The sequence below is a fragment of the Corvus cornix genome, chromosome 1A, assembly GCF_000738735.6.
Source record: "Corvus cornix cornix isolate S_Up_H32 chromosome 1A, ASM73873v5, whole genome shotgun sequence".
Lineage (NCBI taxonomy): Eukaryota > Metazoa > Chordata > Aves > Passeriformes > Corvidae > Corvus > Corvus cornix.
Window position 1 is genome coordinate 44,586,173 of NC_047057.1, and position 22,061 is coordinate 44,608,233.

Consider the following 22,061-nt stretch of genomic DNA (forward strand, 5'->3'; position numbering starts at 1 on the left):
ATAAGCTCAAGTTAAACCACCTAAATCCTGCACTACTATGAAATGTGTGGTCCTGTCCTCTTCATCACCAACCATTCATTTTCACTTCCTCTGATCTCCTTTCTCCCCACATGCAGGCAACTTTGTGTAAGTCACTTGTGTTTGTGCAGCTTCTGACAAGTCAAACTGGAGAACTCCTCAGGTTAAATATTACCCATGGCAGCTCCTTGATCTTGTTCACTTCTGCCATATGGATGCTTGTCCTGGCACAAAGAGAGAGGAGGAGGCCAGAAGGGCTCGTAGCTGGAGAGAGCAGGCTGCCTATTACAAAAGGTCTACAGATGGAAGGGACTGTCTCTTGCAATGGCAGTGCCCAAACTATCTGCTCAAACTGCCTGTGGAATTTCACTCTTATCTCTTGGTTTCAACTCAAGGGTGAGCTGATATGATTGCCAGCTCCAAACCTTTTTGAAACACAAGCTTGAAATCTTTTAATATCTCTGCTGAGAAACTTAGAACTAAATAGGAAACATTTCTATTACTGACTTGGCATTTTGCATGCATTTAAAATCTGGAAACATTGGTATATAAGCTGTTATTTCTTTAAAGAGACATTTACCTTGAGTATCCCTATAGTCTGCAGATTCTTCTAAAAGATTCTTTAAATAATCTGTATGAAGAAAAAAATAATATAGAGATAGTTTTGTTAAATAAATAAACAACACCAGCAAGTAGTAAACCCCACCTTTTTCCTGGAAATCTGTTGTTCAGATGTACTACTTAATCTACAAAGACCTACTACTTCATCTTTTAAATCTGCTGAAGTAATAACAAAGTGAAAACTAGCATTTCCATAATGAAACTATATCAGCAAAGAGATAGGTTACTGGTCTTCTCCAGTGAAAAATAATATATTGTATACATTATTCCAGAAAAAAACCAAGCAAGTGAAAAATTAGTACATACTCCCAGTCATTTACATTTAAGCTGATGCAAAAACTTTTGAAGATCATAGATATTTGTCTGAGCACCTAAACTAGTCTGTGTGAGCTAATAAAACAAGCAGTCCATTACAGAAGACCTGATTACGATTAATATTTTTAGTAATAAAAATAGCATACTTCCTTCAATGTCCAAATAGGCATTTTCTGTTTTCAATCATACGTGTAGTACAACCACAAGATGGCACTCTCGATCCATTAAAAGTCTTAGTAGTTTTAAAATCTATTTTACTTCACTAAAATTAACTCCAAATGTATGACTATACAAAACATCCCCCTCGAGTTTCCATTCCCTGATTGAGAGTCTCGTTCATCAAAAAGTGCAATACCCTGTCAAAGATTCATATATATCCTCAGTAAAACATCAACCATCTATTCTCTATAAGCTTTGACTTTGAACTCCTTAATAAAATGAAAAGAAACCAAAACACAAACATTCCAAGAAATATACATTAGATTGATAAAAGCAACAAATACTGATTTGTAATTACCTTTTAAATGAAGTATTAACATTCTGGCAGATCTAATGAAAACTAATTACATGTAATGTAGCAAGCACTCAAATTTAGCTTCTCAGTTGTACAAGTTTCGTGTAGGAGTGAAATAATTCAACTCCCATATGCTTGCCCTACCCAAATTCATTCTTTCATTCAAAAGGGATCAGGAGCCAATTGTTCCTGCCTTCATAAGATGTCTTGCTTCATGCGTGCCCCTCAGAGACCATTCAGTGTATTGTAATCTTTTCCTTATGCACAAAATTAAAAGGGAATTATGAAACATGTTTCTGCAGTAGAATTGCTACAAAGAGTGAGAGAACTTGTCACAGTTAGTGAAAGCTTTGAGAAAGACAGAATTACAGGAAGAGAAACATTTGGCACTGACATTTTATTGTTTGGCAGAGACCTAAGGGAGGATCCAACGGAGAAGCATGAAGAGCAGGTTGGGGTGCAGGAAGAGGAACCGGCTGGGAGGGAGTTCTGGGAAGCGAGATTGGCTGGGCCATGGGAACAGTCACAGCTTTCTGCTCTCCTCAGAGTTCTGCCTGATCATTAGCAGGCCCTGGTTAACATGTGATCTTTTAAGACAAGCCTGACATGGCACCAACACTACTCTTGCTGTACTCCATCAATATCGCATCCTTCATGCCCCTCAAAATCTTGTGCTGTAGTAGCTACCAGACATTCCAATGCAATATTTAGGTGGATATATATTCCATTTTAAAAAAAGTTAAATCTTGCTTCACCTTGGGTTATGCTGGTGAGAGGCTTGTATGAGGGGGAAAAAAAAAAGTAACAGGAGATATTTTGAAAAGAACTGAGAGAGCTCATACTGGGTTTAACTTGGTTTAACCTGGAGGAACCTGTCTCGAATATGGCACCAGTTGCCCCCGCCTGCCCTGCCTGAGGATGGATGGTCTCTCAAGCTGGAGCTGTGCCATGCTGCTGAGGCAGAGCATTCTTTGGACTCCACGATTAAGCCAACAACTTAAAGCTTTACAATTGCAGCTTGATCTTCATTGGGGCCAGCACAAAAGACTCCAATGGGAATCTCCCAGTATAAAAAACGAGTCCCTACAGCTTATACAGAAATAAGGCTCCCAAACCACACACTCACCTCTACAGGCTGGGAACAAGAGGTAAGGTGGGTATAATTTCCTCATCTGCAAATGTACAGCTGGCACTCTAAGACACTCTCCCTGGTACATGAAGACATCAGATTTAACATGCAAAGTAATTGCAGTGGAAACATAAAACCAGAGACCCAAGATGGGAACTAATTATTTCTTGGCATACGCTTGCTTTATAACATGTTTTCCAAAACACCACCACTCAAACACATTTTTGGATGGGTATTTTCTAGCATTTCAAATTATATAATCAGTGAAAAGAAGAGGGAAAATCGAGATTTTAACGTAACTGCATTCATTTAAAATTCTGTATTTAGAACAGAAGGCAGCCTTTATCTTACAAAACTGGAGCAGCCAATAAAACTTAGAACTGTAAAATCCTGAAAGTGATAAATAGGTAATTTTCATCTTAGTATGCTCTTTATCTAGTGAGTGGACCTCAGTTCACAGCTAAAATTCAGCTTCAGAGAAGCATCAGAACAGATATTTTTAGTCTCTTCTGTGAATACACACTGGAAATTCTGTGCTTACAACAGCTTTCTGGAGGTACTGGCACAAGCTCTACAGACAAGCTGATTTCACAGACATGAAAAATGTTGCAGTAAAAATTTTGCAGAACTATTCCTAGATGAAATAAAAACAGAAGTTAGATATTAAGGTGAAATGGCATCTAATGACTTTGCCAAAAAAAAAAAAAATTCCCTCTGAAATGTGCTTTCATTGTTCAGACTAGAAATACCTTAATCATACCTTCAGAAATTCTAAATTCTGCTGGATACCCCAAAACACAACAAAAATCAACATAAAAGCACACTAGTACTGTTTTTGTTATGAAAATTTCCTTATGCCTACTTCTACCTGACAGCAGCCCCTCATTCTCTCTTCCCACTTGCTGGGGGCAGTGGCTATCACTTCTTCTGCTTAAAATTATCTTCTGCATCATTAACTACTTTTTGTCTTGGGTTGTCTAATGTAATTAAATTAAACGCAAAGCAATTGCTCCACAACATCTAACTGGCCTTGAGTCTGACAACTCTATTTCCAACCTGCAAAGCTGCAGAGTGCAAGAAGGCTTATTTTTCATCCCACTCAGCCTCCCCTCACTATAACCCTGTTAAGGATAATAAAAGACACTCTCTGCCAACCTTATGTTGTGAAAAAGACGAGAGAGGCTTATCCTATGACAATCAAGAGCCTGTTCATATTGCACAGTCTTCAAGCCATCTACTCAAATCAGAGGTTTTTGGGAGAAGAGAATCACCTCTCCTTCACTGCTCTCAGAAATCAGAGGCCTCTAATTAACCTCCCCCATAAGCTATCTAATATTTACCATATAGAGCTCAGGGCCAGCATGTGAAGAAGTGGAAGTCCACTTACTGGGCTGGAGAAGTTGTATAATTAAACAGAAACACTGCTGAGCTGTGCCTCTCCTTGGTTGATTTGAGTCCACCTGCTCCTGCTTTTGTTAGCACAAAAGTAACTCCACTTCAAAGCACAGCAACAATCTTGTGATGTGACCGAGTAGCAGCAGGTTACCAGTACAAAGCTGTCCCACTGACACAGAACATCTAAATAGGAAGAAATCCCTGCTGACTCAGGCTTGACAGCTTCGTTTCCTGGATTATTTTCATTCCGCTGCTCTTGCCCTCCTCCCCACAGATCCCCCCCTCTGCAGCCTGGGCAGCTGCTCCATCGCTACATCTCACCCACTGCAACAATAGATACGAGTGTTTTGCATGTCCTCCAGATGTTCATATAGCACAAGTTTATAGAGGCATTGCTCAATCTTACACAGAGCTCTTGGAGGGTAACTAAGCAGATAGGTCATCCACAGAGACGTGGAAGAGTCAGAACTCAAAGACAGCATACATGCATGATAGATTGAACAGGCTGAAAATGAAACAGATCCAAAACAACACTCTCCAGCCCCAGCATAATTAAATTCTTGGCCTGATCTTTTTTATTGTTCACACAGAACAAGAGAAAATTACTTTTCTGAATTTGCCAGCAGCAATCCCATTCCTTTCAACAGCATTTGCAGGTGTATTTAAGGCTGGGCAGCCACAGTAAGGTCTGCAGACTGGGGACACCCACAATAAACCCCATCAGCACAGGATGAGGCTTTTTTTCAGGTCTAAAAGAGTCTGTCCAAGCCACAGTGGCAGCTAATCATCACAAAGAATTCCCCCTCAGCATCTGAGATTTGTTTCAGAGCCATCCAACCCTGACATCTCTCGCTATGCTGTGTATGTTAACAGTGGTGTTTGCTACGTCCTGATCCTCTTTTCAGCTAAACTCTGTTTCAGTTAAAACCTTTGAACTTATCCAAGGCTCTGCTGATTTTGAAATGTGTAACAAGCTATATCACGCCTTAAGTCAGTATCCTTTTAAAATAAAGCAAGTCCTCAAATGCCATTTTATGGGTTGATTTCATCAATTAAGTATCATTAATACTGTCCCCTATAGAGTATTCCATTTAGTAAGAATTCTCCCCCTTTTTTCAACACCTTGAGTTTAATGAGATGATTAAAATGAAAAAGTCAACGTTAGTAACTTGGTAAAACTTGGTAACTGCTCTATAACACTTAAGTCTGTATCTGCCACAGCATCACTAGTCTAAGTACTTGCTGGGGAAATGCCAATGAGCTGCTACAGAGCCAAAAAAAAAAGGTCACAGAGCATTTTATTTTGCAGTTACTACATAAACAGAGGCTATTTTTAAATTGCTCATCAAGAAGCAATGGCTCTCAAAAACAATGCCTTAAGTATTTCCAAATCCTTACAGGAGCCATCCCCCTCTTACAACAAAACACATCTCAAAATACTTCACAAAGGAGGCCTCTGTCACTGCCCTCCCTTTACAGACAAAAAACCCCATGGAGATGACTTGCTCAAGGTCACCCAAACATGCCAGTGCCAGAGCAAAGTAGAGAGCCCAGATTTTCTAGTTTCTAATCAGCTCCTCCACTGGCCCTGGTAGCAAGTTTAAGCACTTACTGGTGTGCATTAAAAACATGTGTTTTGCCTTTAAAAGGGAATGGATTTTATAGACAAAACACCTGGGTGGGGGAGAAATGGAGGAGCTACTTAGAGAAGTTCACAGTTGCAGAGATATCTTTTTTCTCCTTGCTCCAATTTTCCATATTGCCTTTTTCATTTGTTAAACCCTTATCCCCCCAAAGAAACCAAAAAAGCAAAACCCAAAGCAGAACAGGAGCATTCCAAGCCTCTAACGAAATGACAGGCTTCTATTATCACAGATTCAAGCAAAAACCACCACAGGTTTCATGTTTTCTATGTACTGTTGAATCTACCATCAGAACACACCACAGTGCTGGAAATATTAGGACTTTGCTTGTCTATCTTACCACGATCAATATTAACAAGGAAAGCTTCTAAACCCATGCCATGTTTTAAAAAGAGCTTCACATATTGTAACATGCTTTAAGAAAGCCTCACGTATCTGAAGTCAGATAAATACACTTTACAGATGGATACAACTGTCTGAAAACAGGTGTCCTGGGGCTGTGAAGACTGGCTTCTTAAGCTTGCAAAAAAACTTGACTGTACCTGTCAACAGGAGCCTGTACTGGGGAATCCTCTGAACTGGCTTGAGCAGATAGTGCTTGAGGGCCAGACTAGCACAGCGGGGGCTCATCTGAAAGAAACGCCCAAAATAAGTAACAATTCCACAGCAGTCAAAGGTTCCAGCAAAAGAAAACATGCCTACAAACAACTACTGATTACACTGGATAAGCTTTTTATCTTTGAAAAGTGCTACTGCCACACAGTGTTAAGCACCACACTACAGAGCAAGCATTTCCATGTGGAAGACAGCATGCAAAATTACCCGTGCGTTAAGGACATGGGTAAGCACTCATACTCTGTAGATTCTAAACAGGTGCTTTGACATAGGAGGAAGAGAGGTGGAACTTCCCAGAAATAAAGGAAACAGGACAGCAAGGGCAAATATGCTCCTTTCTGATCGCTGTCAGTGTCCATTAGGCAAAAAGGCAGAGAAGACAGGAGCGCTCACTACAAATTTTTAATTAATCCACACCTCTAAATTACACAGAATTAAAAGATCCATGCTTCAAAAATGCTAATTATCTTCAGTTTGCATTCAAAATAACGTGAATCTGAAATATCAAGTCCTTCAAAAAGCCTCTTGTTGTCCTCCTGTCTCAAGCCAAGACTGCAGCAAAAAACCCACCGCCAAAACACAAACAAATTGAGGACAGTTTCTAAAGTGGAGGATCACAACTGCTAAAAAGTCACAAAACAGGATATATCTTACAAAATACAGTACCTCGAAGTCTTTGACTACCGAAGCAAATCCTGCATTCTTCTTACACTGTTCATCTAATAATGCAACATTTTTATCAAATTCTTTGATGTAAGTTGAATACATCTTTAGGTAGGGACCCTTTTTAACAAATATATCAGCAATTCTTTGATGCTCGAGCCTAGAAACAACAACAAAAAAGATGCAATTAGAGCTAAAAATAGCATACATCTTAACCCTACAGCAAAACATCTCTCTTTTACAGAGTAAGATGTGCTAGTTTATGTTCTGAACAAAAAGCTTACAGCAGATAGGCACCCATCTCAGTTGCTATTCTGAAAAACCTTATGAGGCACATGTCAACACACTAATACTGCCACTTAATACACAGCCTTTTAAAAATGGTGTTGAACTGTTTGAACACTTTAGTTCAAGGTGGATTTCTGAGGAAACTGATCTTCAAACTTCGAACTCAAGAGCAAGTCTTTACCCCATTGCAGTGCCTTGTCAGTAGGTTTTGTATAGCTCCACCCACCAGTGGTAATTGAGAATGGTCTTCAAGGGCATTGTGGCTATCAATCGGCATTGTGCCTGATCAATAGATCTAAACTACTGCTAAAAAGCAAACTAGTCTTCAGAACAGCCTCCTTTTTCCCCTAATGAAATCAGTGCACTTTTCATGCTCATGCAGGGACCAGAACTTTCAATTAAAAACGAAATTTCAAATAAAAAGTGTGATTGCCACAAAAATGTATTGGCATGCCTTCTTGGACCTTTTGGGATGCATCTAAATGACAAAAAAAGCACATCTAAATGAAAAATCATCTCCTGTACTTCCAAAGTAAACTCTGACATTTCGGAAGGTACATGAAACACAAACAAGAGTCAAACCATGATCACATGGAGTCACATAAGCAAGCCCCCCAGATAAATTTCAACATCAAAGGAGTGAAATCCCTTTATTGATAGTCACCAGTGAGATAATCGCTCTTCCAGTTCCCTCAGGAGGTCCCGATTGAGTTCGTAGAGCTGAGGTAGGTAGTAGAGGATCTGATTCAGGATTCTGTCCTCAATCACTGGCTTTCCAAGTTGCCTAGAGGCGTGCGACACAGCATCCCGGAAATCCTGCCAGAGTACAAAGAGGACAGAACCCCCCTTGCCATGAGTGACAGCACAACACAGAGAGGACAACGGAGTTCTCACTGCAGACATTCCAGGCACTGCTCCCTATTACCAAAGGCTGGGCGGGTACCATCTGGGTTATGTTTTTCTGCAGCTTCAATTTACTCCCCTGGGACTGCCTTAATCCCTCTGGTTTGACACTGGAGCTTTACTTTCTTGCTCCTGTATGCATAATATAGAAGTTGTTCATTATTTTTACAACATGCCCTTAAGAAATGTGTTGGTATTACTTATGAGGAAACTAAGGCAGGCTAAACAAGGCTTGTATCTGCAAGGTTGCTGGAAGCCTTGAGTGTCTTCTTGCAAACACGTAAGTCAAAAAGCAAAACCGTTACATCAGCTAACACAATCACAGTATCTTACTCAAAAATCATCCTAGTGTTCATAACTCATCTACAAATGCCATTTTGGAAGATGTTCCTCTCTGACAAAAAGTAGGGTCAAAAAAAATTGCTATATGTAGCAGCTCTTCTATATACAGGAAAATTAACATCTAACAAAAAGATACTGTAACAACATGGGAATAATGAGATTTCAAATGTTGGCAATGATCAAAACCAACACTGCCTGGTACCTTCGAAACATTTACAGTGAGGAGGAGAACCCTACTTACTCTTGAAGGATCTTACAGCATTTTTATGCTATAACCAGCTCCCAACAGGACAGAGCTGAGGCTCACTGGTCCTCATTAAACTATTTAAAATTAAAGATCTTGATCCCACACAAATCAGCATGGCCAAGATTGAAACTTAGGATCCATTATACAAAGTATTTTCCCTATTCAAAAGCAAACAAATCCTTCAAAAAGTTTAGCAATCTAGCATTTCACTTGAAAAACAACACTGTCTTAACTGACAAAAAGAAAATACAAATTAGGTAGTGTTATATATTACTGTGTCTCACTTGAATTTGGGCAAAAAAGAAAATTAATCCAAAGTAGCTCTTCTGGAGTTTATGGTTAATGAAACCTAATATCACATGCACAATCTATAGGTATCCTGAAAAAGTGACCAACAAAATGTTCTAAGTACAATAATAAGTTGTATTTTAAATGTGCATGGGGTCTACACCTGCCTTTGGAAGCCTGTAGGATCCTCAGGTTGAGGAAAAAAAAAAACTTAGTCCCTCCTTTTCCCCCTCCCCAGGTCTACTACTACAGTTTTTACTAGTTATCCTGTCAGTCCAGCATCTGGCACTATTTAGGGTCTCTCAAACTGAAGCCTCAACTTTCCCCTGCTCTCCGTCCTCATTACGTCAGCTCTGGGCAACGTGAGCTCCAGACATGCTTTCTTGGTTTGTGACCCTCTGGGTCATGAAGGCTGTGACTGGGCAGTTCTGACAAGAAACTGTAAGGAGATACAGGGCACTGGCTCTAACAGGGGAAGGCTGAGAACTAAATGAAAGGGAGTTAAAAAACAGATGGCGTTATTCATATGGAAATGTTCTGGTTTACATCCTCTGTGCAGACTAGTGACACATAGGTTAACTACCAGCTGCATCTTAGGGGTTTTTCTGACCCTGGGGCACTGCTTAACACTGAAATGATACATGGAATTACAATGGCAAAAGCTCAAATGAGGCATTCTAGAGAGCTTCATGCAAAATGCATCATCATATTATGATAATATTCTTTCCCCGCCCCCACAATACAATACACTGTATGTATTTTGCCATAGGACGAGACAAGAATTTTGTTTGAACGTCATAAGGCTACTTGCACGATGAAAAGCAAAGCAGTTTTGTCTGTACATCATCAACAACCCAGGCTTTCCCCTGACCAAACAACAAAAGGAGAGCAGGGAGCCAGGTTTAAGCACCACTAGATAACACAGGAACGTCAGCTGTAGTTAAGAGCATTTATTTAACTTCTAGATACAGCATTCAAAGAGTCTGCAGGGCGTTTTCCAAATACAGATTTGGTTTTTCAACTAGCTTGACCCAAAGTCCATGAGCTTCATCACAGTTTATAGATTATGCCATGAAAGGCTCTATCATGGAAACAGCCAACCAAAACTTTACTTCATCACCTCCTGAGTCCCCTTCCACAACTGAGTAAATACTGCAGAGAGGAAATATAGGGAAGAAAGATAATGTGAACCTTTCAAATTTCAAAAGCCTGCAAAACGACTAGAGCTAAACTTCAATGCTTTTTCTTTTCTTTTTTTTTTAAATTATCTTCACTACTGACTATGCATTTGTCACTGTAATCATATTAAGATTTATTTTTAACCTGGCAGTGGGTGTGAAGTAACTGTCATGCCAAGTTCATCTTGAGATAAACTCAAGAGTTGAATGCAGAGGGCACATGCCTGGGGATCAGGGGTGGGGAAAGAAAAACAAATGTAACAACGTTGGAATTAACAGAGTTTACACTTGAAGGTAAACAAGCCTTCTGAAAAAGGAATCTCATATCCAAAAGGACAAAACATAGACCAGGTCTGGTTTAATTACTAGATGTAAAATATGCTAGTTTACAAACTAAACCCTGAAATTTCACCCCAAGGGGTGGAAGGTATTCAGATGACAACTTTTAATGCAAGTAGGTGAATGACTTAGAAATTAGAAACTGCAGTAAAAGTAGTAATTTAAAGCACCAGGACCTAGCTCCTTCTAAACCTAAACCAGTTCACTGCTTAATAAAAGCAGAATTGCTCTTGCAAATAATACATACATTGCTCTGATATCTATACATGCCTGCATGATGTGATTTATATTACAAACATATTTAGCACATTGTCCTATATAAAACTGCTGAAGAGCACTGCTTTCATCAGCCTGCTCAAAGGCAATCACCTAGGCTGTCCTAGAAATTATTGTTTGAAGCACTGCCGCAATCCATTACAACTGAATTTTAAAGACAGATGTTCTAATTAAAAATGGGTCTTTCAAATACTCCAATCTTACTGATTAAAAAAACCCTCAAAACAAAAAAACAAACCCAAAAACCAATTTGCCACACTTTGGAAGTAATGTGCTTATTTCATTGAAAAATATTTGCAACTCTAGACAGGTTTTATATGCTGCATGACAAAACCCAAAATATTATGCTAGTTATACTGAATCACCCCAGCTTCTTACCAAGATACTTTTTTTTTCCCTTTCAGAAGTGGGGAGGCTATTGTACATTTTCTGAAATTCTTGTTTACAGTTTCTAGTTTTACATTATATTCTGGTCCAATAATAATCTTCTGATACCATCTTTAGGGATTAGGTAAAGGTAATTGTTTTCACACAGCTACTTCAAGAGAACAGCACACATCACCATCCCTGGAAAGAACATTCTTTTCAAACCAGAAGCAGTTTTAGTTTATGCTAGGCTGAGACAGCCTCCCACTGTGTACTTGTCCATACAAAAATCTAGTCTAGGCATATTAAAGGCTTCTGAGTACATACTGTTGCTGAATTACTGTTTGATAAAACACTTTCAACTTGAAAATGTGTAGGAATTCTATTTATCCTGTTAGTATACACTCCCCCTATAGCTGTGGAGTTTTTAAACAATATTTGAGGAGGTTACCACCATCACTGCTTTTGTTTCCTCCCACCACTCCTTCAATGCAGCTTCCTTAAATAAGTAAAAGGGGTGTGATATCTGAAATAATTCTGACCCTGTTCTGAATCATCTGTGATCAGCCCATGCACTTCCCCTCTGCAAAGGCCCTGACTCACAATCCCTCAGTTCTTCCCATCAGAGGATTCCCAGCCAGCAGTGATCTGCCTGTGCCAGTCTAAGGAGCAAAGGACAATTTTAGTTGTAAACCAAAAGAGGTACTGAGCAGACTAAAACCTGGCTCAACTGCTGAATGGGTCAGGTGCACCTTCAGGTATCTAATAGTTGAATGAAGGTAATTTCAAATGGGTGAAATTAACTTCCTGGAAATTTAACAGGAAGAGAAAGTACTACATATTCTAAACACAGGCTCGTATTCTAGTCCTAAAGCTTCAACCAATATTCATCTTGGATCGGTTCTCCCAGAACATACCATCAGCAAAGCAAAAATAAGTCATAACCCCTTCCACTGAGGTACAACTCCCAGCTAAATACACCTTCAGATAGCTCAAATAATCAGTTTAATTTAAGGAAAAAAAGTATGTTTGCACTTGGATGCTTTTCAAGGAATACACACACACACACACATATCCTATGGCGAAGGAGTAGAGAAGGGGAGGAAGCTTCATGACAGCCAGGCTGCTAGATGTGACAAACGGTAAACATGACTGCTTAGGAATACAGCTACAGAAGATTTCACGAAGAGATTATTTAAAATATAAATAGGCACTCCTAGCAAGAGTCAGACTATTACCCATAAACTGCTAAGTTAAACTACAGCAACTATAGTTAATCAAGACTATGACTAAGTGTGGATCATGACATTTTTCAAACATATGCCATCACTTTTGGAAAGCTGCCAGGCACTTCCACACCTTTTTTCTCAGGTAATAAAATAATTTTAAGTCTTTAACGAAATCATGTAGTTATTTTTTTTACAATAATCAATGATTTGACCATGGCATATTCCCAGAACGTTATTTCAGGCAATAGGCTGGGTAGTAGAACAATATTTCCTTCTAAACTAAAACTATTTTTATTAGTCTTCTTACTAAGAGGATAACAGCTGCAACTCATTGTCAAATGTCTCAGCAGTTCTAAAGTACTTCAGAGACAACAAATTTATCAACATATTCACCTCAGACTGGTCAAATATTTAAATTTTGCAGATGGAGAAAAAGGAGTTGGAGGTTGAAAGAATTTTTCACAGTCAAACAGTAAGTCAGCTGTAGGCCAGAACCAGACGTTGGAACTTTGCTCTGGCCATAGCTATTTTATTTTTCATTACATTCTTTTTCCAAATCTACTATTATTTTTCATAATACTTGGCTACAATACACATCAGTCTTTATAGATACACAAAACTATATATAGTTTTTATACAGAGAATTTTGCAAATTTCTTCTGAAAAATGGCAACATTAAACCAGAATTTTTCAGTCTTGTATCTCTGGAAGGACACACAATAGAAATTAATGCTTGACCTCTTATCTGCCTTCTCCAATAAGAGGTTGATCTTGTGGCTGCAGAAATGCTAAGAGGTGCCTCCTGACAGGCTCCTACTTACTTGGTCTCAGACTCCAAATATGGACAGAACAGGGGTCTAAGTCAGAAGTGCAGATTTAAAGGCTCAGGCAAAAGCCCACAGGCCTAAGCTTTTCTTTTCACACAGCAAGAAGTTACACACTAAGCCTTGCAGTGGAAAGAGTAACCTCAAAAAACCAAGTTTCTCTGCTGGACCAGAAGCCTTGCTGCTTATACCTGCAGTGGCCAGGGAGGAAACAATCAAAAAGAGTGGAAAAACAAAAAGAGTGGAGGGTTTTGGCAAAAGAAAAAAATTCAGAATGAAAATGCACCAAAAAAATGACAACAAATAAGCCAGGCACCTTACCCTCAGCGCCAGGGCGCTGCTGAGGAGGTCCTCTCACTCATGTGAAGCAAACCATCTCCAAAGAATCCCACAACAAAGTACAAATTTGGGGCACCAATCCTGCCTTACTCCTTTTCCAGGAACACCGGTTGCTTTTTAGGCACAGGGCAACTCAGAGAGAAGTGATGAATTTGTTTCTCGTATGTGTCACTTGTGTTTTACACCCAGTTCACTGTTTCTTTTTTCTTCAAGTGTCCTTAGGGAAAAAATAGTACTTCCCCCATATTCTCAACCCTTGTTTACTCTCAGGAGTCAATGCATGAACCATCTTACAAACATGCATACAGAAGAGCTAGTTTGATTTAAACTCCTTTGTTTCCAGGAGTTTCTAAAAGCATTTTACTGGAATCTTGTCCCCTAAAAGAATACTAACATTGTAACAGAAATACAGAGAATTCAAGATTACATCTAATGTTTGATTACAGCCTCAAGCAACCCCATTTGCTGCGTCTGTTTGAGACTGTGTGCTGTGTGCAAAGCCAGGTGAGTCCCTTACCTCTGTTATGACCAGCTTGTTTAGTATTTATAGAAGTGTCACCAAGTGTTTATAATTTTGCAGTGTGTCTTCAACAGAAGCAGTCAGATGTACCTGTAGTGTGCAGCAGGGTCCACATAGGTTGGTACCCTGGTATCTTGGAAGAGTTGCTCCACCTAACTTGACTTTGTCAACATAAAAGAAAAAAAATGCTAAAAAAATTCAGTGGTACTTGTAACCAGCTTGCAATCACATTCCTACCTTCTCAACTGCTTTAGATTCCACTTCAAAGGCTCTAAGAAGAAGCAAATCAAAAAAGCTTTTTCTTACATCAACAGTCCTTTTCCTTGGCGCCATGTGATGCATTTAGCTGACATTGGTAAAATATTCTGAGGAGAGTATTATTCATTTCAGATCATGGCTAATGGAATTAGTCACTAAATTTCAAGTGGAAAACCACTAATAGATGGCTCAGAAGGTGCAACAGAGCAGCCCCCAGACAGCCAAATCTTTACTATGGGTAAAAGAACCCAGTTTGGGAAGAATCTAAGTTCTAATTCAGAAATTTTTCAGAGGTTTCTTGACTGGCAATTAGTAATCCTGACACTGAAGGTAGTAAGCCAAAGTGGTCAGTGCACATGAAATTAAAAGGGTAGTTTTATCAACATTAAAATATCATCCGTAAGAAATATATTATTAAATCAACTGATTTAATAATATGTGTGACAAACACACAAATCCTCAGGCATACCACTCTGTGGCAATAAAAAACTGGGTGTCTGCAAACTTTCTCAGCTATGGCAGTTTTTATTTAGTGAAAAATGAGCGCACACACACAGAGGCTCAAAACCAGTGCCCTCTCTCATAAGGACACTCACCAAGGTTCCTGCTGCAGGGCAACTGACAAGTTAAAGACAAAGTATTTCCTCAGCTCCTAGCCTAGAATCCTCCCTATTAGAACAGGCTGAATACATGTTGATTGTTATTGCTAGCCAACAAAAACATTTCTAATAGTTTTTATTTGGCAGCTAGAAACTAGTAGACTGTCATGAATAGAGTTGCAAGTTATCCAATAAAGGAAAAGCAAAACACATCCTACACCACCACTCATTTACACTGTGGGAACAGCTTTTAAGTTTATCCTAGAGACTTCCTAAGCTTTCTACTCTTCCCTTTTTCACACTGTTCTTCTGTTTGCCTGCATCCTCCTTACCAACAGCCTTTCTTCCAGTACTGCACACATTACCTAAAAACTGGTACACTGAAAAGAAAAGCAAAGACACCTTTAAAAAATAAGTTAAATGTCTGAAAATTATGGTAATTTAAAATTATATAGCTTGAAAGTTGTCCTTGCCTAGGACAACTCTCTTTAACCAATATTTAAAATTGAGTTCTCTATTAGAAGCCATGTTGAATACAAATTATATATTGGCTGCAACTGACTGAGCCAGCTCTTAAAAACCAAGCTTGAACAGAATCAGAAAATCAATTACTAGGAGGAAAGCAGAAGAGTAATCAGCAAATGATGTGGTAAGTTTTTTGTTCCCTGAAAAAACCTCTGTATTACAGGACTGTATACAACCATCTAGAAGAGCCTTTGTTCCCAGTTTCACAGAACAAGCTTCTCAAGAGACTGAGATAGACCAATGCACCTGTTTGCAATATAACCACTTCTACTGCCCAAGGAAAAAAACCACTGTGCTTGCACTTAACTAAATGGTACAAACACATATAATTTCTAACATGACAGAAAACACACAAAATTGAGCTAGAAAACGAAAAATTCCTCATTAATTTCCAATATCACCTTCAACACAGCATGTTTTACAGATGACTGATCTGCACAAACACAGATTAAATACTTAACCTTTGTTGTGTACAACACACTGCAGGTACTACAATCGCAGGTGTTATCAGAAAGCAAACAGCTGTCAAGGAACTGCAGCCTCAAAAAAATATGCTGCCATGGTGATGGATGCACCTTTAGAGCTATTAGCTATTAATTGGATTACTCCAAGAATGAGCATTTTAATGTACCATTTCTAAAAGTAAATTGTTCCTGCCTCCCCCCACCATTTAAGGAGTTACTCTAACCAAAAACTTTTTGTTGCTATGTACATATTTATAAGCCAGTACAAGATGGCTTATAAATAGGATCCTGATTAACATAAATTGATATATATTCCATTTTCAGTATTCAACACCCGCACTCAACTGGAAACTGCATAAATTATTAAGGAGATCCAGAAGGAACCACCAAAATATTCATCCATTATGTAAAATGTGAAACTTAAAAGTTCAGCTTAATTAGATTTTTATATTTTGAATATGTAGATGCAGCAGAAAAAAAGGCACAGTCACTACGAAAAAGCCTAAACATAAAACCTTAATAGATTAAACAAATAGAAGAGGAAACTGCTTTTTTTTTTGAGTACTTACAATGTGTAAGAGCTTTAGCACATCCACAAACCTATCAGAAAAGCAAGAAAAAGCAAACAGTTACATTTTAATTGCCCAATTAAAATAAATTGAGTAGTTATTAAGTTTAGCACTGATACTTACACTTTCTCTGAGCTCATGATCTCCTTGGCAATATGGTAAACCTTTGTTTTCTTTCCAGCCGCCTTACTCTGCAAATAAAATTATATGTTACATGATGCACCTACTAAAACTGTCATAATTTCCAGCTATTAGTTCCTTAAATTAATTATTTTATAGTTACTTCTAAGAAAAACACTTCATACTGCTTTGAAATCTCTTGGCTTTGACACTTCTTAGTTTTTCAGGACCTGTGAGAAAATCAATTTAGCTTCTATCTGGAAACAACAATATTACTTAAGAGCAGTTTTTACAACACTGTCAGCCTTTTCTTTTAATTATTACAGGAAGCACTGAAGCCCATAATGAATTAAGTCCTAGCAAACAACAATTATTGTTTAGCAAAAGTACTAAAGTGCAGGAAATATTTCCATATTATTTGATTTTTTTTCTGATTAATACAGCAGCAGTAATATTTGCAGTGAACTCAAATGTGTTTCAGGAACATCTTAAAAGACATACGTATTTTCTTTACGGAAAAACAAGATGACAGAAGAAAAAAAAAAAAGAAGGAAAATAATCACATTGAAGAGAAAAGCCAGTTTCTGACAATCTACTAACGGAGCTGCTGGAATACATAGCAACTGTACTCCAAAGATGCAGAAATGTGAGCCTTGTCATCCACCTGAAACACTGTGGAGATGATGCTGGGTTTCATGTGCACATCTGGCTTCCAAAAAACCAAAGGCACTGTCCAACATCAGATAGAGGGACCAGGTATAATAAAGCAAGTGGGGCAGGCATCTGGATGCAAATGTGCTTGCTACACAGTGTAACTTCCATGTACGATTTCCCTCAGACAGAATCCCTTTCCCCAAAACAGCTCTCATGGTTTGCCATATGCTTCTCTGCTGCCAGCTGTCACCACATCTATTGCACATTCAGGTTTTCTTTTTAATGGGCTGCAAAGAAAGAGAGGATGAGAAGCCCTAAAACATCACAGGATATACAACTCAAGTGAGATGGAAGTCCTGGGAAGGATCTATTGAGTATGGTAGTATAATATGGGCACTGAACAGTTTATCTAGAAAATCAGATTATCAATTGTGTTTTATCCACAAAACTTTGTTTCAGAAGCACTAATGCTGCAAGACTTCTCTGGAGATTTAGTTCTTCTCCAAACTGATAAATAAGTCTCAAGTGCTGGATGTTAAACCATGGAACAGATAATACTCATAGGTAGGTTTTAAAGATATTGTTGTATTCAAAATAAAAAATAAATCTAAATTGAATTTTTTCATTGGAGTTCAAATGACACTGTGCCTAATTAGTAAATTAAAATTCATTTCTAAATTAAATAATTTGGTATAACACCACATATGTGCAAAATCCATTATTTATTTTATATACTATATAGACAGACATCTGCACACAGATCTGGGATTTTACTTATGAAATTAAACTTATTTCCAAAGAACAATTAGATCTATTCAGTGTGGGTCCATCGCATTCAGGCAAGATTGTAACACCTATTCTCAGGCCTCTGTGCCTATTTAGAAAGCACAGCTGACACGCTCCCTACAAGACTGAATTCACAAGCAAGTCAATTATGCAGAGGAAGCTATCTGCCATCACTGTAGATGTGTCATGTTGCAAATGAGATGAAAATTAGTATTTTGAGAACAAGATGCTACTGCTAAACAATTACAAAAAGCAATAATACCACAGTCTGTTTTCAGCCCCATTGGAAAGACTTTTCACATACCAGCTAGCGCTGAAAGGACCACTTTGCATTTGCTCAAAGATGCTCTGGCTCTGAGAGTGTCTAATGGGAGAACCAAAGGGATACAAATAAGGCTCTCCGGCACAACACTGGAAAGGAGCCCTAACAGATATAAAGCATCAAAACAGCCAGATGCTTGTGGTAAGGAAAAATAAAACAAGCCCAGCTGATGACCGAAGCAGAGACTGCTTCATTCTCCTCTGCAGCTGCTCTCGCTGTGAGGAAGTTGGTTGTTAATTCCCAGCTGCCGGCCACACGTGCCGCAGGCAGCTGAAGCCAGCAACAGCAGATGCCTCACAGCAAGTGCTAAATTACTCCATAAAACCTGCCTGAGAACCCTCCTAATGGGGACACTTTCCTGTAAAACGCTGTTGTGAAAGTTTGAGGGCATTTCTAGAGGCATGCAAGGTAAGTTAGCTTCTATATGGGTACAGTCTTGCTTAGTTTCACAGGAACAAGCTTTTCCCATGACTCTTTCCCTCTCCCAATTTATTCCTCTCATTTGGTTTAACAGTATTTAGGACTGACACCCCAAGCTTTCTTTTCCAGCACTAAAAAGTTTCAGTGGTTTTTTTTTTGCTTATCTTGTTGGGGCTTTGGGTTTGGTTGATTTGTTTGTTTTAAATTATTTTTAAGAAAAGGAAGCAGATGTAACTACTATCAAAGGAAACAGCTGCCAGGACTGGTGCTGAGGAGAGGCACTCGTCTATGGGCAGGCTGGTTTCAGGGCATCCAGGACTGAGAAGTAAGAACATGGACATCCCCAAAGAGAGGGATAGGACCCTCATAAACTCATTTCATTCAGAGTAGTTAAAACAGTCTTCCTGCTCCTCATTTGAAGAAGAAATAAGATTAAAATAAGGAAAATCACTCGAAGCTGGCACTCACAGAACGTAGCAGAAGATCAGACCTCAACGGCAATAGGTGGTTTACATTTGAAAATATCCCAACAGGTTACAACTTCTGAAATACTGCAAGAGTGAGGAATAGCTTCAGAAGATAAAGATAAAAAGATACCTGTTTATCTTCTTGAGGATCAGTCTCCCCTTTGCTGGAATCAGAATTTGTGTCATCATCTTCATCAGAACTGTTCATGATATCTTCTTCATCTGATTGGAGATCTCCCATTACCACGTTGGGATGATCATGGTGTTCTTCTAAGGACCTAGTATTAAAATATACACACCATACTTCATTTATGTAAAGAGCTTTCTGTTTCACCCACAATAAATGATCTACTTGGTATCAGAGACCCTGAAAACAGTAGTGGGTAGTCTGAAAATTACAACAGCTGGAGGCTTTTCAACAGTGGACTCGTAACTCTGCAACATTTTATTTATGCTAGTATTTATACATATTGCTCACTGACTGCAAGCAAAAGCTACAGTACCTTTGGAGTATTTATATTATTCAAGTCCATCAGAGTTTGCATAACAATAAAGTCTGATAAATCTACTCCCTTATTGCTATGCGCATGTATAGAGCAACATTTGTACTGTGTGCCAGAAGGATAAAGAAAGATCCTAGCTATTTTGCTATCCTCTATCTCATAGCAGCAGGTCTTATTCCAGATATGGTACTCACACTGGAGCTTTCTGGGTGAAAGTCTAGATGCATGTATATATACAGGCCTGTTTCTCAATGCATGTGCTAAACAACTACACCAGTGACAGCAATATCATAACCATTCTGTCCAACAATTCTTCTTAAAAACAGCAAAGCAGAATCTTTTGTGATTAAGAACACCCATCCCCCAGAAACAGAAACCTTTTGGATAGCTGTCAAAGCTATAGAACGTAACCTTGTTCTGGTCCTGTACAGTCACTATAGAGGTCTCTTTTTTTCTCTAGAGCTTCAGCTGTATTTGCAATACAGGAACTGCATGAGACAGGCACACGATCTTCTTCCCCTAACTAGCCTTGGCAACTTCAGTAGAGATTTAAGAAATGCAATTCCAGAAGAAAATAAAAAGGGGGTAGGGAAAAATAGATAGGAAAACAGACTAGAGGAAACAGAGCCTTAAATTTTTGAAAGGTTACATAGAAACACAGCAAATCTCTGGCCTCCTACTTTTAATCCTTAAAAATATCTAGTAATTTCCAATTACACTAAAACTATCTAAAAATCACATAATCTGTGTTCAAGGTCTGCAAAAAGATTTATTCTGACACGAGCCAAACCAAATTAGCTATCCTGCAAAACAAAAAGCAAATCCAGCAACCCTTGTCCACAAGCTGCTGCAGCCAGCAGAGATCTCACCGGGCTGATCAACACCTAATTTTGTACAGCCAACAGCTGCCAGCCAACACTTCTCCATACACCTGGCCCTCTGCTTCCTGAGGCAAGGGATAGTTACGACTGATCTTTTCCTAGCTTTGAATCAAAGGAAAGTGGGGATGGAGGGTAACTCTTCAGACTTGCCACTTCTCTCTGTGATAGCTACCAGAAAGGAAACCTGTCACCACGGATCCCACAGAAGGTGTCTGCCAGTAATCTGAAAAGCAGAAGTATTCCTCAGGGCTTGGGTTCAGTTTTGGGACTGGCACTGCTAAACAGGTTTGTCAGGACACGGACAGTGGGACTGAGTGCACCCTCAGCAAGAGTGCCCAGCAGGTCAAGGAAGGGGATTCTGCTACAGCGAAGTGTTGATTACTCAGTGCTCAAGACAGAGTTAAAAACAAACAAATCCCACCAACAACCAAACAAACGAACACAAAAATGCTGATCACAAATAGAAATATATTTGGAGATAAAAATTAGCTGGCCTGTGGACAAACCTTGAAGCCATGAAGACATTAAGAAGATTTCAATAACTTGGTTCTATTAGGACAACACAGGAAGGACTTGGGAAACTCCCTAGCAGTTACTGTCTCCCAGAACCGAATGGGGTGGGGGGAGGGAGGCGACTGTAAGGTCATCACCGAGTTCAAACAAGTTCCTGAGCCAAGACTGCAGCACCCTGGGTGCAAAGAGACGCCCCCCTTTGTTTTAGTTTGGAAATTGTCACCTTCATGCAGGAATAGAGCAGCCACCAGAGAGATGAGTGCTGATGACAACAGCATATGGTGTATGCCAGGAACAGTCCCCATAGAGCCTCCAGGAGTTTCAGGAAGGCAAAAAAGCAGCTTTTTACTGGAGCTTTCCCTGGAACCATGCTAGCAGGAAACTAAGATTTCTGCAGTTATTCATTAACTTCAGCAATTCAAAAAACTCTTTGTCCAGTTTATATAATCCACAGTCAGCTGAGAATACCTATTTTAGCACATTTTCTTCAATTATGACACACAGATTTATTACATCAGTAGCATGACGTGAAGTAGATCTATGCCCCAGATTTCGTCAAAACCTGCAACAGAAATTACTGCTATTCCTTCCTTTACTAAATTGCTCAGCTTTACCATCCACATCTGTCACTGAATCTATCTCTGATCAAGGGTATTTTTCCCCCCACTGCAAAATATATTAAGTGCTTTATCTCTGACCACACTGGAATACACTTTTTAGTTCATTATTCGTTAATGTCTATTTTTGTCAATAGACATTTTATCGCCCTTTTTCCTAGCCTGAATATTTGTTTTTAATTGCTGTCTTAATTTCCTATAACTGAGATTCCTTCTCATCATTGTTTTCACACCTGTGACATCACTGTTCTTTTGCGTCAGCATATTCTTCTGGATGCCCACTCCCGGACTTCGTTGTCTTTTTCCATTTA

The 22,061-nt window shown here is 39.0% G+C and overlaps 1 protein-coding gene across 1 annotated transcript in view; it reads right to left on the reverse strand.

Annotated features, from left to right (window-relative positions):
• The window catches only part of FGD6 (FYVE, RhoGEF and PH domain containing 6), a 73,423-nt gene that overhangs the window by 25,044 nt on the left and 26,318 nt on the right, over window positions 1-22,061 (reverse strand). Inside the window, exons 3-9 of the mRNA XM_039570571.1 lie at window positions 19,367-19,514; window positions 16,591-16,658; window positions 16,468-16,498; window positions 7,866-8,017; window positions 6,917-7,073; window positions 6,178-6,265; window positions 599-649 (exon numbers count right to left, since the gene is read on the reverse strand). Coding sequence (XP_039426505.1) covers window positions 599-649; window positions 6,178-6,265; window positions 6,917-7,073; window positions 7,866-8,017; window positions 16,468-16,498; window positions 16,591-16,658; window positions 19,367-19,514 — 695 coding nt within the window. The remainder of the gene's footprint in view (window positions 1-598; window positions 650-6,177; window positions 6,266-6,916; window positions 7,074-7,865; window positions 8,018-16,467; window positions 16,499-16,590; window positions 16,659-19,366; window positions 19,515-22,061) is intronic.